Here is a 16,668-nt window from a genome sequence, read left to right on the forward strand (position 1 = left end):
GTCCGAGGCTTCTAACTCTTGAGCAGAGGTCGTTGCACTTGTTTCAGCAGTCGATGCCTATCATCCCATAACTTTTTGGACCCTTTGTAGCGGTCGTTGGGCTTGTCTTCATTTCATGCACAACTTTCCCGGAGCTGGCCGCTATGGACTTAGCGGTCGTTGGTTGCCGGCGGTGTTGCAGCGGTCGCTGGACGCTCCCAGAATCTCCAAATTTCCAACTTCGCGTTTTGACTCCCTTTTTAGGTTCAAATATGCACATTTATCACAAAACATGTCAAAATAGATAAAATATTCAAATAATGGACATGTAATGCAACTTTGACATTCAAAACGGACCAAATAATGACATTAAAACCATGCAAAATCCGAACGTATCAATCATGTTGGAAATTCATTGAGAAACAACCAAAAATATGGAAAAGTGAAGATGTTTATGCAATAAAATCTGAATCAATAATACACAAAGTAAAAAATGTTTCACGTTTAATTAGATTATATAATATTCCCTCCGTCCAAGTTTAAGAGTCACATTTTGCCATAAAAGTCCGTCCTAGTTTAGGAGTCACATTTAGAATCTTCCATATTTGGACATAAAATTTTACCCCATTATTCATCAAAATTACACCCAAACGGCAATAAATAACATAAAACTAAACCCAAAAAAAAAAAAACCCAAAAGCTAAGTCATACCATCTCACTTTCCACTAACTCAATTAATTTATTACACACTCCACCAATTTCTTAAAACTCGTGTCATAACTAATTGACACTCCTAAAATGGGACGGGAGAGTAATTATTTTCTTGAAAACACTAACATTGAAAATATTATTTCATTATATATCATCGAATTAGTTTGTTACTCTAAGCCTAACTTTAAGACGATTTTTATGATTGATATTTTATTGAAAATTTTAATTTAGTTCAAACTAGAACTTTGAACATCATTTGAACATTCAATCTTTATATATAAATTTGCATAGTTTCTTGTCATTCATGATAAAATTGAAACATGAGTAATATTTTGAAAATATTCAAGCATGTGATATTAGCTATATAGTCCTTGGAGATTTTTTTTTATTAATAATAGTATTTGAAATTAAGATAATGTAAATTTATAAATTAATACCACAAAATTAGGATATTTTCATAATAAATAAAATTAATTGTAAATCACGGTAAAAAATAAATAAAAAATAGGGAAAATAGAAACATGAAAAAATACTAGAAAATGAGTTTTATAAGGAAGAAAGGGTGTCATTTTGTTATTTTCATATTAATTAATGCAGATAATGATAAATCTGTATATTATAAAAATATTATAAATTGTAAATAATGGCAAAATTTTAATTACGGAATGAAGTACCAGGACTTTTTAGGAAATTACATATGAAGTTGCTAACAAAAATCATATGTTAGCAATATAATAAAGTAACGAAAATGCCCTTATAGGGCCTGAGGATGTTTTAGTCCGAGAAATATTATTCGTGATTATATTAAACGTTAGGGTCCTCTGGTGCTACTTTTTTTGTTAGGGGTCTAAGATGTCACAATCCAAAACGTTAGGGACTAAGGCAGTTCGCTCGAAGTAGCATTTGGACAAAATCAATAATTTAAATAACTATTATCTTTAAAAATTATACTACATTCATATTTTAATATAGATACATGTGTGTGCCATGGTCCTTTGAGACTATTTTCACTTAACATAGAAATAACTTTAATATGGATCCATAATTGCCATGGTCCCTTGAGACTATTTTCACTCAACATAGAAATAAATTTAATATGTATCCATGGTGCCATGGTCCTTTGAAACTAATTTCACTCACCATAGAAATAAATTTAATATGGATCCATGGGTGGTGCCATGGTCCCTTAGACTATTCTCCCTTAACATGGAAATTGTTGAAAGTAGTGAGAAAGCATACGATGTGCAAGTTGAAATGAAATCAAAGTTCAAACCAATAGTTCTTCAAGATATTGTATCAAGATTATTCGAAGCTTAGGATCTGCATGTTGAAATGGATTCAAATTTCAAACCAATGGTTCTTGTATTAGTACTCCATTGGTTAGGATGAAAATGTTTTCTTTATTTTATTTTTATCTGTTCCGATAGAGATGAACATTGTTAAAAATAAAAATACGTTTATATCAATTTTATTTTTCCAATTTTATTACTTCTCCGCCTAAAATCGAAACAATATTATTAAAATCTGTGTCACTTAAAAATAAATAATCTCTTTTAGGACTGAGGGAGTACTAGAAGTTAAAAAAAGGCGGAGAAGAAACTTTAAATACGAGATATTTATGTTTCAAAGGCAAATTTGTTCAATGGTTACATCATTTTTTTAAAGTTTTTTAAATGGGAACAAAATTCGTACTCAATGCCTTACCTAGGACTATAGTGTGCTTTTGGAATGAGTGAATTACATTTTTAGGCTCTATACTTTCAGCGACGAACATTTGCGGTACTTATACTTGCAAAATATCATTTGTGGTATCCAGATTATACTACTTGCTCATTTCAGGTGCTTTTTCACTTTTTGACTAATTTTTCAGACAAAAACACCCTCAAAGGCCTAAAGGGCATTTTTGTACATTACTTTAGGCGCCATTTTCCGACTGTTTGATTTCCCAACCAAGATATTTAATTACTATGATTTAGGCAGGCATATATGTTCAGTACTTAATGATTTGGCGTGAAATGTGGAGAAGTTTTGGAAAAAGTGGAGAAGAAGTTATGGGAGTGGAAAGGTAGAAGAAATAAGACTTTATTTGAGAGAAAATTTAGGAAAGAGAAATGAAGAAATAAGATTTATATAGAAGAAGAAATATGGAGAAAAAAAGAATTCGTACATAATAGAAGACATAGGAATATGAGAGTGGAAAGGTAAAGAAATAAGACTTTATAAATAAGAAGAAAGAAAAATTATGAAAAAGAAATGAAGAAATAAGATTTATAAAGAAGAAGAAAGATGGAGGTAAAAGAAGAATGAAAAAGAAGACTTAATAATGAATAAGAGACGAGAAAGAACAAAGGAAATAGAGGAAGTAGGAATTTGAAATAATATACACGTATTTCAATGTCAGTAAATGACGCCTACTTTTAAAGAGTGATGTACAAAAATGCCCTTTAGGTCTTTGGGGTGTTTTTGTCTGAAAAATTGATCAAAAAGTGAAAAAACACTTGAAACGAGTAAGTAGTATAGTCTGGATACCACAAATAATATTTTGCAAGTATAGATACCACAAATATTCGTCGCTGAAAGTATATAGCCTAAATATGTAATTCCCTCTTTTGAAATTGTCTATCCTTAAATGTTAAGAAAAATGTACATATTCTCTCTTTTTAATGATGTATACGACGTTATGAGACAAGTTACCATAAAAATTAACACTTACTTTATCATCTCTTTATTGTTTTCTCATGTTTTTTTCTTTTCCATTTAACTAATAAAATTTCATGTTTTTAAATATCATACCAAAATGAAACACCTCAATATGTGAAACGAATGGAGTAATTATGACGAACGAGATATATACAATATAGTACTAGTACTCCATCCAAATCCAACTAACTAAATTCACTTTGTACAGGAAAAAAAGAGTAAAAGAAATCCATTTTATTTTTATTATTTGATTCTAAAATATTTATTTTAATCATATTCCCTATAATTATAACGAAAATGACTTCACTGTCGCAGAGAATAAATCAAAGTCTTCTCGCTCTCGAAATTGGGGGTTAACTCAGATTTTGGAAGAGAGGAGCCAAGATTTAGTCTTTAGATCTGAAATTTTGGGGAATTCGATATAAATCTTTTACAGGGTAATCGTTTTGAGTTTTGTAGATGGATCAAATTCTGAACAAGGTGGGATCCTACTGGTTGGGTCAAAAAGCGAACAAGGAAATCAACTCCGTTGGCGATGATATCAACGTAATTCTCCTCATCCTCTGTCTATATGTTTCTTTAATTTGTTCAATTAGTAGTTTGATTTCTGATAAGCAGTTATTATGATCGTCTCTGAAAATCTTACTATTATGTAGTTTTTGATCAAATGATGATTTAGGGTTTCTGTTTCGTGGTATTTTCTAGTTGCTTTTAAGGAAGGGCGATTAATATTGGGGTTATTTGGGGATTTTATGTGATATTTAATTTAATTTTTGGGTATGTTACATTATGATTGGTTTGTTTGGAAATTATTTTGGTTGATCAATTTTCCTAATCCATAAACTTCTTAAATTAGAAGTTTATGAAAAATCATTGCAAACTCATTTATATACTAGTATAATTCTGATAGTAGAATGATTATGTTGAAAATTAAGAACATCATGGCTTCCTTGTACAATTTTAGGAATTCTGAGAATCTGGATTGTTGCACCAAAATTTCAATTGCAGACTGTGAATGGAAGTGAATTGGGTGTCTTCTCTAGATTTTGGTTGTAGGAAAAATTTGGGAGTTTTTGTGGAGAATTTTCCGTCTAGTTAGGTCTATTTCAGTTTTTTTGTCTGTTTCATCTCTGTTGTTACTCTGATAATCGAAAACGTTATCCGCCAACTTGGTTAGGGTTCTTCACTGATTTTTATGTCAAGTTTTATTTTTCCTCTCGCTTCTTATTGCTGTTTCAGTGTAAGTGCTTGTAGAGCACATATGCAAGTTCGTGTGCGTGTTAAGATGTACAAGCAATGACTGATTATAACTTACCATTGCGCAAGTTGTATGCTTTCCTCTTTGCATTTTGGCCGTTTTTACTAATTATCTTGTCTTTCTATTTTTGTTAGTCATTGGGTTCTAGTATTGAGGGAGGTGCCAAATGGCTGGTGAATAAGTTAAAAGGTTGCTTCTTTCTCCTCTTTTATACTCTGCATCTGTTGTTATATGTAATCAGCTTCCATGCGCAGCATAATTGTGTTTCTCATATAATTGATATTTCTGAATGCAATTTTGATTAATGTCATCTGCTCTATGATAATTATGAATGAGCTAACTATTTGGTGTCTACTCACAGCAATATTCACGAGGATCTTGGGCATGTGAATATATAAATCATCACCATGTAGTTTGATCACTTTATAAATGTTGAAAATTTTTGGTTTTATGCATTTTTCCATCGTCTTGTGGAGTTAAGGCGTGACAAAGCTCGTCCTTTTTCAGGTAAAATGCAGAAACCACTGCCTGAACTCTTAAAGGAGTATGATCTACCTGTAGGCATATTCCCCCGTGATGCAACAAACTACGAGTTCAATGAGGAGACTGGTAAGCTCACTGTTTACATTCCAGCGGTGTGTGAAGTGGGCTACAAGGATTCATCTGTACTGCGTTTCTCGACCATGGTGACTGGATATCTAGAGAAAGGCAAGCTGGTGGACATTGAAGGGATCAAGACAAAGGTGATTGTATGGGTGAAAGTTACTTGCATCTCATCCGAAAAGTCGAAGGTCTGCTTCACTGCCGGGGTGAAAAAATCGAGAAGCAGAGATGCATACGAGGTTCTTAGAGATGGAATCGGCATAGACAAGTTCTAACACTATTCTGCAGTTAATGAATCAATTGCCCCATGTTGTAATACGTTTTTGAGAATTTCGACTCTTATGAATTTAGTGCTTAATGCTCGACTCTAATTAATTGATGTGGTAAATAATTTTTTGTGAATGCTGAATGCAAAGATTGATAAAAATATGGATCTGAAAATTGAAATTATTTTTTTTAATTGCTCGCAGTCGATGAAAGGTACTACTCCAGTATATTTGATATGCATTTACTAATATACCTATCATTGGCGGCAGTACCTTTGAGAATACTCCAATAAGACTTGTTAAATTGACAAATTAATCTTATGTTTAGGTAACGTTAACCTAAAGTTGAAGTCTAGTATCCCATTAAAAATGAAACGTTTTCCTTTTTTGGTTGTCCCAATAAAAATGAAACGTTTCCTAAAATGGAAACAACTCTATCTCCACTTTTTTATCTCTCTTACTTTACTCTCTCTTCATCAACTCACAAAACAACACTACATAAAATCCCGTGCCGATTCACAAATGTTGCATTTTAAGTGGGACGGAGGGAGTATAATCCATACGCTCATAAAAAATATTACTCCCTCCGTTCTGCGGTAGTTGAGTCATTTTGTCATTTCGGTACGTTCCATAGTAGTTGAGTCATTTTTTTTATAGCAAAAGTCAACACATTTCTTATCTCTTACTTTACTCTCTCTTAATTTATTATTTTTTCATCTCTCTATCTTTTTTTACTTTTTACTTTATTCTTCCTTTATTTAACCCACTTAACACAATTTTTCTTAAATCCCGTCCTGAAAAGAAACGCATCTACTACCGTGGAACGGAGGGAGTAGTATAATTAATAGACATAGCTGCCCTTGTTCGTTCAATTCTATTGATGTCATCCCCTTCTAAAAAGGTTGTCAATTGCTAGAATTGACGTAGTCTTCTTCTAAAAAGGGTAATAGATCTGGCAATTGCTAGAAATCGCAGAACTTGGCACCAATGACATAGAAAGAATTCAACAACATAACCACCCATTTTCAAATATCACAGCTACCTAGAGATGAGTTATTATGGTCGTGTGATTAAAATTTAAAACCCACATCAACCCTTCTTGATTGGTGAAGTTAATGTGTGAAAGTGAATCTTTGCATCGAGATGGCTAGGTATGATTTTTCCAAGTCAAGTTCACCCAAAGGAATGAAAGAATGCAAGTGGCAAGAAATTTATTAAGGTAATGGAAAAAACAAAAAATATAAGTGCACCGGCCGGGAATCGAACCCGGGTCTGTACCGTGGCAGGGTACTATTCTACCACTAGACCACTAGTGCATCTTACTTATGTAGTAAACTTTTTAATAATATAACCATTTCTTTTTTCATCAAATAGATATACCGAGCAGGATTAACAATACCAAAAGGTGAAGCTAAATTTGGACGACCCTCAATCCACGGGAAGAATGCATGTAAATGGAGATAATAGTTATATAACTATCATATTCATTTTTTTTTTATGAAAAATATTTTTTAAAAAGAACGGTATTTAAAAAGGTATTATAGTATTTTTTTTATTTTGAAAAGATATCTTTATCTAGGGATGTCAATCTAGCTCAAAACCAGCGGGTAGACCCGAATAATCCGATAAAATCATAGGATTAGGGCAGCAAAATGGCAACCCAAATGCAAAATAGGGCTATATGGGCTGACCCGTTAGGATCAACGGGTTATGCAGGCTGGCCCGAGTGGGTTTCGGGTTAGCCCATAGGTTGAGCATTTAAAATAAAAATATAATTAAAATTTTGGATTATATGCTTCGCAGAATTGATACGAAGTATGTATGGTAATTATGTCTTTTCTCTCAAATTGAAAGCTAGAGTTATATGAAATATAAATGTTATTAATATGTACTCATATACAACGTTGCATTACGTGTTTCCTCTCGAAGACAATGATCCGGTTGAAGCTTCAAAAGTTATTGATGTAGAAGAATGTCATTCAACTCCATAGAGTTTATTTTTTAACGTACTACTATCTATACTATCTTTTTGGACTACTTAGAATTTATTTTTGGGTACACAATTAATAATAATGCATGATTTTCATTTAATTGTTGTCAGATTCATGATGTGTTTATGTATTTTGTTTCATTTTTCAAATGCTATTATTTTCTCTCTCTTGATAACTTTGATAATAATTTACTATTTGTGACAATATATTTTTTTATAAGTTAGAATATTGGATTTGATAGAAAGTAACCCATAAGATCACTATTAATTGACCCGAATAGCCCGTGGGTTAGCTCGAAACCCGATGATTTAGGGTTATGGCCGAAAATTTATAACCCGAAAAATTCACTACCTGAATAACCCGCACCAAAATAGCCCGACAATCCGAGTGGATTGGCCCGAACCCGAGCGGGTTAGCCCAATTGACATCCCTATCTTTACCTATTCATTAAGATCTTATAACTACCATATTTGTCTTCTTTTTATGAAAAACCATTCTCTAAGGAAGAAGGTATTTGAGAAGACAAAGAAGAATGTATTTGAGAAGGTAATTACATTTTTATATTTTTTAATGTATTTTTTACATATACAATATTTTAATTTAAAAAAAATACTTATCTTTCTGTGTATTTTTTTATTTTGGAATGTATACTTTTTAGAAATATATATTTATTTTTTAAAAAGATAAATACATGAGTATATTCTTTTCATCTATCTTTTCCTTGGTAGAGATGTACTGAGGGTAATAATATTGACAATAGATCACGTCAGTTTCATCTTTTACAAGCAACGTAACATTTCTATCTTGCTAGCTGCATAAAGCATTATTGATCCAAATTTATGAATATTCTAAAAGAGAATCATTACTTCGTTTTTCTGCTTAGTGGAAATAATAACATCTCTTTCTTATACAAAAATTGTATTCTCTCCGTGTACTTTGGCAAGTGGTTCATATTTCTTCTTGACACATTCTAAAATAAATAAGTTATTCCCGTTGTCCCGTTAAAAATAAACGTTTTTCTTTTTGGATTGTTCCATTAAAAATGAAACGTTTTCTAAAATGAAAACAATTTCTAAGGATGGATAGGAGTTGTTTCTTTGTCTTCGTTTTCTTTGCTTGGTGTGCGGAGTGCTCCTAGTGACTGTGGTATGTTGTTTTGTTTTCTTTGTTTTTGGCCTGTAGCTCTATGCTCGCCTCTCGCCGGGGTTTGAGCATTTTAGTGCATCTTATGCACATATCAAAAAACTCTATCTCTATTTTTTCATCTCTCGTACTTTACTCTCTCTTCATTAACTCACAAAATAACACTGCATAAAATCTCGTGTCAATTCCCAAATATTTCATGTAAGTGGGATGGAGGGAGTATTTCTTTATTTTTGGAAAAAATTGAATGCTTTTATGTAATTCTCTTTCTTATTTTATACTCTCTATTTTATCTAGGGCTAGGAAAAAATACTGAAATACCAGCCGTATCATACCGAAAAAGTAAAAGAAATACCAAATTTTTGGATACCGTAATTTTTGGTACGGTATGATACCTTACCGAAAGATTTCGGTAAGGTAACAATATGAATTTTCATATACCGCGGTATACCGCTGCATACCGAAATTAAGATATATACTGTAAAATGTAAATATAATTATATATAAATATATTTTATATATTTTTAAATTATAAAATTTTTACTATAAAATATTAATAAAATTATGAACAAAATATTTTTAAATTACAAAGGGATATTGACACCTAATATCATGGACCTTTTAAAAAGTTAGTTTTTTCTCATGAACTTTGAAATTGGCATATAATATCACGAACTTTACCTCGAGTTTGTTATTTCACACCAATGAAAATATTCAGGCAAATAATACCATGATAAAGATTTTTTTTTCGTAATTTCTTGACAACAACTTCCAGAGTTTCAAGATTTTCAATCTTTGAAAATAGTTTTTCTTGAAGCACACCTTCCAAATTTGTTCTTCGATCTATTAATACACCCGTAATTTTTTCACTGGTGGGAAATAACAAACTCAGGGTTAAGTTCATGATATTATTTGTCAATTTCAAAGTTCGTGAGAAAAACCCAACTTTTTGAAAGTTCCATGATATTTAGGTGCCAATATCCCAATTATAAAATATAAATAATATTCTAAAAACTCAAATTATCTATTTTCATTGATGATGAAAGTAAGGTATACCGCAAAAGTAAGGTATACCGAACTTTGGTACGACACACATAAAATGAGGTACGATATCGGTATGGAAATTCGTCATACCGAAAATAAGGTATACAGAAAATTTTGGTAAGGTAAAGGTATGATTTTCTCGCATATCAAATTTACGGTAAGATATACGATATGATGGTTTCGGTAAGATATATCGTACCTACTCACCTCTAATTTATTCTTTTCTACTTTATTTTTTATTCACTTAACTAACAAAATTTCATTTTCTAAAATTATGTTCTGAAAAGAAGCGCCTCAGTTAATAAAAACGAAAGAAATATTATTTGATTTCCTAAATGTATAACTCAATTTTTTTCACATAAAATTATTAGGATTCATAGTAAAAAAAACATATTTTGTATTCTATAATTCTTATTTCTCAAATTAATGAGATGGAATTATTTACATCACATGAATTGATAATTTAGTATTATTATTGATTAAATTTATAAAATATTACTCTCTCTGTTCACTCATAGTTGAGTCATTTTTTCATTTTGGGAAGTTCCTCCATAGTTGAGTCATTTCCAAACTCTTTTTCTCACTCTTATTTTACTCTCTTTTACTTTATTATCTTTACTTCATTCGTTTTCCTACTATATTCTCTTTTTTACTTTTTTATCTATCTACTTGACATCTAAACATCATTTTCTTAAAGTCCATACCAAAAAGTTATGCCTCAACTATGAGGGAACGATGGAGTAATTAATTGAACAAACAAATACATTTTATACTGATCAATAGCCTCATGGTTATAAAAAAATATTCACAACCTACATAGATGTACAATAGTGAAATGTTGCAGAGTTGATTCTGAACTCAATTCTTATCTTAGATGATTGATGATATTGGATGTGATATGATACTGAACTGAATCGCAAATAGACAAATACTTGTATACTGATTAAACGAAGTATGAGGGTTTAGCACTTATTTATTTCAAAACATTTACAATTAGGGTTGGGTTAAGATTGACAATGACAATGTAGCACCGTGGAGAACCCTTAGATTTAGGAGCAAATTCAACCTTAGTCTGTCACATGGCAACTTACTACTTTACATAATTATAATTCTTTATTAATTTATAAAAAACGAGGAAAATAATTACTCCCTCTGTACGCGAATAGGAGTCCCATTTTTCCATTTTAGTCCATCCGCGAATAGGAGTCCCGGTTCACTTTTACTATAAATGGTAATAAGGTCACACCTTCTACTAACTCATTCCACTCACATTTCATTTAAAACTAATATATACATGTGGGATCCCTATTCCACTAACTTTTTTCCACCCACTTTTCTTAACATTTCTTAAAACACGTGTCGCCTATAAATGGGACTCCTAATGGTGGACGGAGGGAGTATGAGGCAAATCAGAATTAGTTACCCAAACGATTCTAATGATTGTTCCAAGTGGATTTGGTTAATGTGTGACGCCGCCCAACCACATTAAACTCTAAGGTTTGACGAGGGTACATCAGAAAAGAAGAGTGATGGCGACGTGAAGGCTTCGGTGGATTAAGATGTGTCGGAAAATGAAGGTGCGCGCAAAGTGAGAAGAGCGGAGACTTGAGAAGGAGGGTTGTGGAGGAGATGCATGAAAAAGAGCAATATAATTAATTGGTAAGCACAAGACAAGATTTGTGATGGTAGGACGAGAAAAGAGGGCATTATATGATCTAACCTATCGAGGTCGTGCGAAGTTGAGAGAGAGAGAGGAGGTCGGAGTGAGGAGGCATCGAGATTCGAGAATGATAGGTTGAGAAGTGTTCTAGTGGTTTTGTTGGAGGTTCGTAGCAAAGGAGTGGTGCAACTTAGTCAATGGCGGATATAGGGGGCAAGAGGGGGTAGTTGCCCTGTTCGGAGAGCCTAAACTTTTTCTTGAATCAAGCCAAAAATAGCATATCCGCCCCCTCCATGGAGTGTAGAAATCTATTTGCTTTCAATAAATGTCATTGGCAATGAGAGCAACTGTGTATATTCCGAGATCCTTCAGAACAAGGGTGGCACATTTGAGGAGCACAAGGGGCAAATGCCCCCTCTCAACGAGTAAAAATTCCATAGTCCTTCCACACCATGGTGGCATAGTGATTTGCTGTGTCTCACCAATAACTTCTTGACAATTGGAAATACATGCCACATCACTTGACATAAATTTGGCAACCTTATATCTAAATTTAAAGACATCTATTTAATCATTTTATGGAAAGTGTAATAAATTAAATATAGAAAGTATATCATATGAATAATGAATTAACATTAATATACTAGTACAATTTTTATATGCATATTAATTTCATAGGGGAGTGTTATATTGCTAACTCATAACTTAATTGCTACCTACAACTAAATAATAGCCATTAGATATTCAAATTAAGGGCTTAGATCATTAATCCTTAAATGTCAATACGATCAAAGAAAAACGTCAATAAAGCCATAGGATTAATTTCAAAAAATATCAATAGGGGTATTAATGTCAGTTAACTACATGTTTAGTTATAACTAACTTTTAAAAGAAATCCCAAAACTTTAAATTCATATAACATATATCAAATTAAGGATAATTTCATAAGGATTTCAACGATATCATACATGCATATGTTCCGACGTCAAAATTTGAAAAAAAATTCAAAATTTTTTAATTTTTTCGTACAAGCAGAAATGTCAACATACTATATAAAATATGTCAATATAATACATGTAGAATGTCAATATAAGCAATGAGTTAACATTCTTAAAGCATTGTGTTGACATTCTCAAAGCATTGCGTTAATATTTTCGGAACACTATATTGACATTTTCATCCAAAAACCTAATTGGAACTTCTTCTTTTTTATCTTAATCGATTTAATTAATTAAAACGAAAATTACACGTGGCAAATTGTAGACCACATGTTTTCTAAAATCTTATGACCTTAAATTAGTTATAGTTAGCAATTAAATGATGAGTTAGCAATTGATCACTCCCTTATAATACAATAATATTATGCACATAAAAGTAATCATATTGCATTACTTTTCCTGTAAAAAAAAATATCTTTTTTAATTGTTTTAGTATTATATATATAAGAAAAAATTCACTTAAATAAAAATTATGACTGAAATTATATTTTGTTAGCATATACTAGTATATATATTGTAATTTTCATTATATTTATTAGCATGTAAAAAATTCAAAAAATTTTAACACAGGAAAATAAAATGAAATATTCATATAATCTAAAAACATTATTATTTTATAAGAGAGATGCCTTGTATATTAGTACTATTATATTATGAGATAAATATACATGTATAAATTGTACTCCGTATATTAACGTCAATTGATTATCATATTTCATTATTCATATGAAAAGTACAATTTCTATATTTAATTTATTACACTTTTCATAAAATGCTCATAATGGATGCTTTTAAATTTAGATATAAGGTTGCCAAATTTATGTCAAGTGATGTGGTATATGGACCCTTTTTATTTTCAATTGTCAAAGAATTATTGGTGAGGCACATCAAATCACTATGTCACCATGGTGTGAAAGGACCATGAAATTTTTACTCCCTCTCAACATCTTTTCTTTATACCATTTTATTCTTTAATTAATAAATTTTTCAATTTGCTACATATATGTGGCCACCTCAAACTCTTAAAATTCCGTGTTGTATGGAGTATTTTTTTCCAACTCCACCCCTACCCTGGAATGAGAAACTTAACATAAGGTGACAAAAATAATTAGGATTTTGAAGGTATAGTTCTTATTCTAAAGAAGAAATTTCATCAAATTAAATGGTGATGAGAAAAATGAAATTGCAATTCTGAACCAATAAAACATTTGAAAATTAACCATTATATAGAGAAAATTTTTGTTAATTTCTAAAAGTTGGCTAAACTTTATTGAAATTTAGTTTGTTGTCACCATCCATATTGATTATTTGAAATTTAAAAACGCAATGAATCCACATCGTGTGAATGTGCTAAAATAAGCCTTGATACCATTTGAATGTTGTAGATAATGCTCCCAAAAAAATCGGATTTGGCCACGAGCTCGCCACACGCCTCTGTCTAGATGGATCTCTTCTCCCTCTCTACGTGTCTCACTCTCATTGGCCGCTCCCCCTCCGTATCGATATTCGCCACTTCTATTTAATCAGAACCACTCAACATTCAAGAAATCACACACCCAAATCCCAAAATCATTTCTTTTTCAGTCCCGAATCATCTTTCTCCGATTCCAATCACTGCTTGATTCCCATTTGATTGTTTGCAGAGACAAAGAGATGTTTCTTGAAGCAATTTCTGCCGTTTCTCTGCCTTCTGCTGCTGCTAGTCTCGGACCCTTGTCGAATGCGACTCCGAATTTGCGTTTCCGAGGAGGCTTGGTTTTTGCGAAGAAGAGTGAAAATGGGTTCGTGGCGAGCGCGTCTTCGAACGACGCGGTGAGTATGCCGCTGGCTGGGGTGGTGTTTCATCCATTCGAGGAGGTCAAGAAAGAGGAGCTTGCTGTTCCTATTGCTCCAGATCTTTCCGTTGCCAGACAGAAATTTTCTCAAGAGTGTGAATCTGCCATTAATGAGCAGATCAAGTAAGCTCTCTCTCTCTCACTGCGTGTGTTACATTCAAGGGTTGATTGGATTTAATGCTATTAATAGATGGTTTGGATTAGCTTATAAACAAGTCGACATGGGACAAGATTTAAACATTTTATAATGCCCCGCATGTGTGTGTAGAGCCTTTGTCCTAGCAGCAAAGAGCTTAGACATTATTGTATGAGGTGCCAAGTTCGAGAGTTAATTTTAGCTGGAGTTTTACTGCTTTAGACCCTTTTTTGCTATGATTAAGAGTGTGTATCACTCTATGTTCTCTCAGTCTCATGATTTATCAGTTTTCACAACCAAAAATGAAGGAAAAAGTGATGTGTGAATAATTAACTACTAGTTGTGATGCTATAGTTATTGATTTAACTACGTTTTTTGCAGTGTTGAGTACTGTGTTTCCTACGTTTACCACGCCCTGTATGCTTACTTCGACAGAGATAATGTCGCGCTAAGGGGCCTTGCTAAGTAAGTTTAGGAACACTCCGATGTTTCAGTATCGTTGCCCTTGGCTTTCCTTGCCTATTACGCGTGCTTATGGTGTCATCTTTCAACAGATTTTTCAAGGAGGCGAGCATAGAAGAGAGAGAACATGCTGAAAAGCTAATGGAATATCAGGTAGTAATTGCTTAACATGATCTTGAAATAAAACAAGAAGCCAAGGATTGTTGTACATTAGCCTTTAGGTAATTTGGTGTGCTTTGTTTCTGATTTGGGATGCGTTTGTAGAATAAACGAGGAGGGAGAGTGAAGCTGCTCTCCTTACAGATGCCGCCTACAGAGTTTGATCATGTTGAGAAGGGCGATGCACTACATGGTTCGTCTCTTCTCCATTCCCGCGTCCTGTGATTTTTGTGCTTTGATTTTTCTCTTACAAATCTGTGTCTTGTCTCAGCCATGGAACTAGCGTTGTCGTTGGAGAAATTAACCAATGAGAAGCTTTTGAAACTTCACAGTGTATTGCTCTAACTTAAAACGAGCTCTGCTATATAATTTTTTCGGTAGTTTTCTCCAAATTCTGAGTTTGAATTTACGAGTGAATGAGTCTGCGTTTTTTTGTTTCCTTCAACAGGTTGCTGATGCCAACAATGATCCCCAGCTAGCAGATTTTGTTGAGAGTGAATTCTTGGGAGAGCAGGTAAACTTGAATGATTCTTGGTGAATGGTGACGATGAAAATAGCAAAAATGTACTACTTAGAAACGAAGTTTTTGAGGTTTTATGTTGCTGTCAACTTTTTACCAGGTTGAGGCCATCAAGATGATCTCAGAATACATCTCACAGCTGAGGAGGGTTGGAAAGGGACACGGTAAGAAATATTCAAGCATCGTTTTCTTGCAATTCATGTTGCTAAGTGTTCTTCGTTTGAACTTGCAATTGTGTTTTGGTGGTGCAGGAGTATGGCACTTCGATCAGATGCTCCTTCAAGGAGAAGGCGCGGTGTGAGAGTCAGGTGCCGTTTCGTGCTAGATTAGGCTGTAAGGGAATGTCATTTTAGTATAAGATTAGAATGGGGGTATATGGTTGATTACCTTATTTGCTTGAGCATGGAGCTCTATTGTAAGAGTATATCAAGAAGCAACAGCAGTTGGAGGTTGTGCTATGTTTAGTTTTCAATAAGATTTTGTGTGGAAGATTCTTCAATCTTCACATCTTTTGCATACTCATTTATGTGGCTAAATTTGTTTTCTTCATTAGGTTTTCGATTAGTTCTAATCGGATACAATTTAATCATGTTAGAATTTTATCAGGTTGAAATTTACAATCCTAAAAGTTATGTATTTTGATTAATCCAATAGACTAATCGGATTTCGGATTTGTTATAAATAACAAATGAAGTGCAAGAGGACACAAAAATCAAATAATTTTGATGTACCAAACCATCCACTAATGAGAAAAAATTTAAAAAGGGCCAAAATAGCCCAAAACAATAAAAAATTTCATCGAGATAATAAACTATTTCACCTTACCTCTAGTGCTCATAATTTTCATGAGGTACCGCAAATATGCAAACAACATTAATTAGATACTTTTTTTTATAGTTACATAATCAATTGAAAGGAATATAGACGATAGTGCACGTAATTAACGTGATTTGCATTCAAAACAACATAAATCTAACCTTTTAAAATATATAAATACGTGTTTATCAACCCTTAAGCTTAATTAGTTGATTGTCTTAAAAAAAACGCAAGACAGAAAAAAAAAACACAAATGCAAATATTAGATGTCATTATTGTGTATTATCTTGGAAAAGATGGATGAAAATCTATCAAGCAAAGCTACACAAAACATAACACATTTTCATTATAAACCTTAAATCACCTTGAAATTATTGTATCTCAAAC

At 32.5% G+C, this 16,668-nt stretch overlaps 2 protein-coding genes and 1 non-coding gene across 3 annotated transcripts; 2 read left to right on the forward strand and 1 right to left on the reverse strand.

Moving 5' to 3' along the window:
- Positions 1-3,686: 3,686 nt before the first annotated feature.
- LOC125217640 (uncharacterized protein At5g01610-like) lies at positions 3,687-5,653 on the forward strand. The gene is made up of 3 exons (XM_048119161.2): positions 3,687-3,936; positions 4,783-4,837; positions 5,156-5,653. Exons 1-3 carry the CDS (start codon positions 3,850-3,852, stop codon positions 5,524-5,526), a joined length of 513 nt encoding a protein of 170 aa, XP_047975118.1. The 5' UTR covers positions 3,687-3,849; the 3' UTR covers positions 5,527-5,653.
- A 1,109-nt stretch (positions 5,654-6,762) lies between these two features.
- Positions 6,763-6,833, reverse strand: TRNAG-GCC (transfer RNA glycine (anticodon GCC)). The gene has a single exon. It is a non-coding gene; the product is annotated as a tRNA-Gly (tRNA).
- A 7,061-nt stretch (positions 6,834-13,894) lies between these two features.
- Positions 13,895-15,983, forward strand: LOC125218552 (ferritin-4, chloroplastic-like). The gene is made up of 8 exons (XM_048120237.2): positions 13,895-14,311; positions 14,706-14,789; positions 14,879-14,939; positions 15,051-15,138; positions 15,217-15,278; positions 15,394-15,459; positions 15,566-15,629; positions 15,717-15,983. Exons 1-8 carry the CDS (start codon positions 14,007-14,009, stop codon positions 15,764-15,766), a joined length of 780 nt encoding a protein of 259 aa, XP_047976194.1. The 5' UTR covers positions 13,895-14,006; the 3' UTR covers positions 15,767-15,983.
- Positions 15,984-16,668: the final 685 nt, after the last annotated feature.

This window comes from Salvia hispanica, chromosome 1, assembly GCF_029641045.1.
Source record: "Salvia hispanica isolate PSC_SH4W2 chromosome 1, Shi_PSC_v1, whole genome shotgun sequence".
Classification (NCBI taxonomy): Eukaryota; Viridiplantae; Streptophyta; class Magnoliopsida; order Lamiales; family Lamiaceae; genus Salvia; species Salvia hispanica.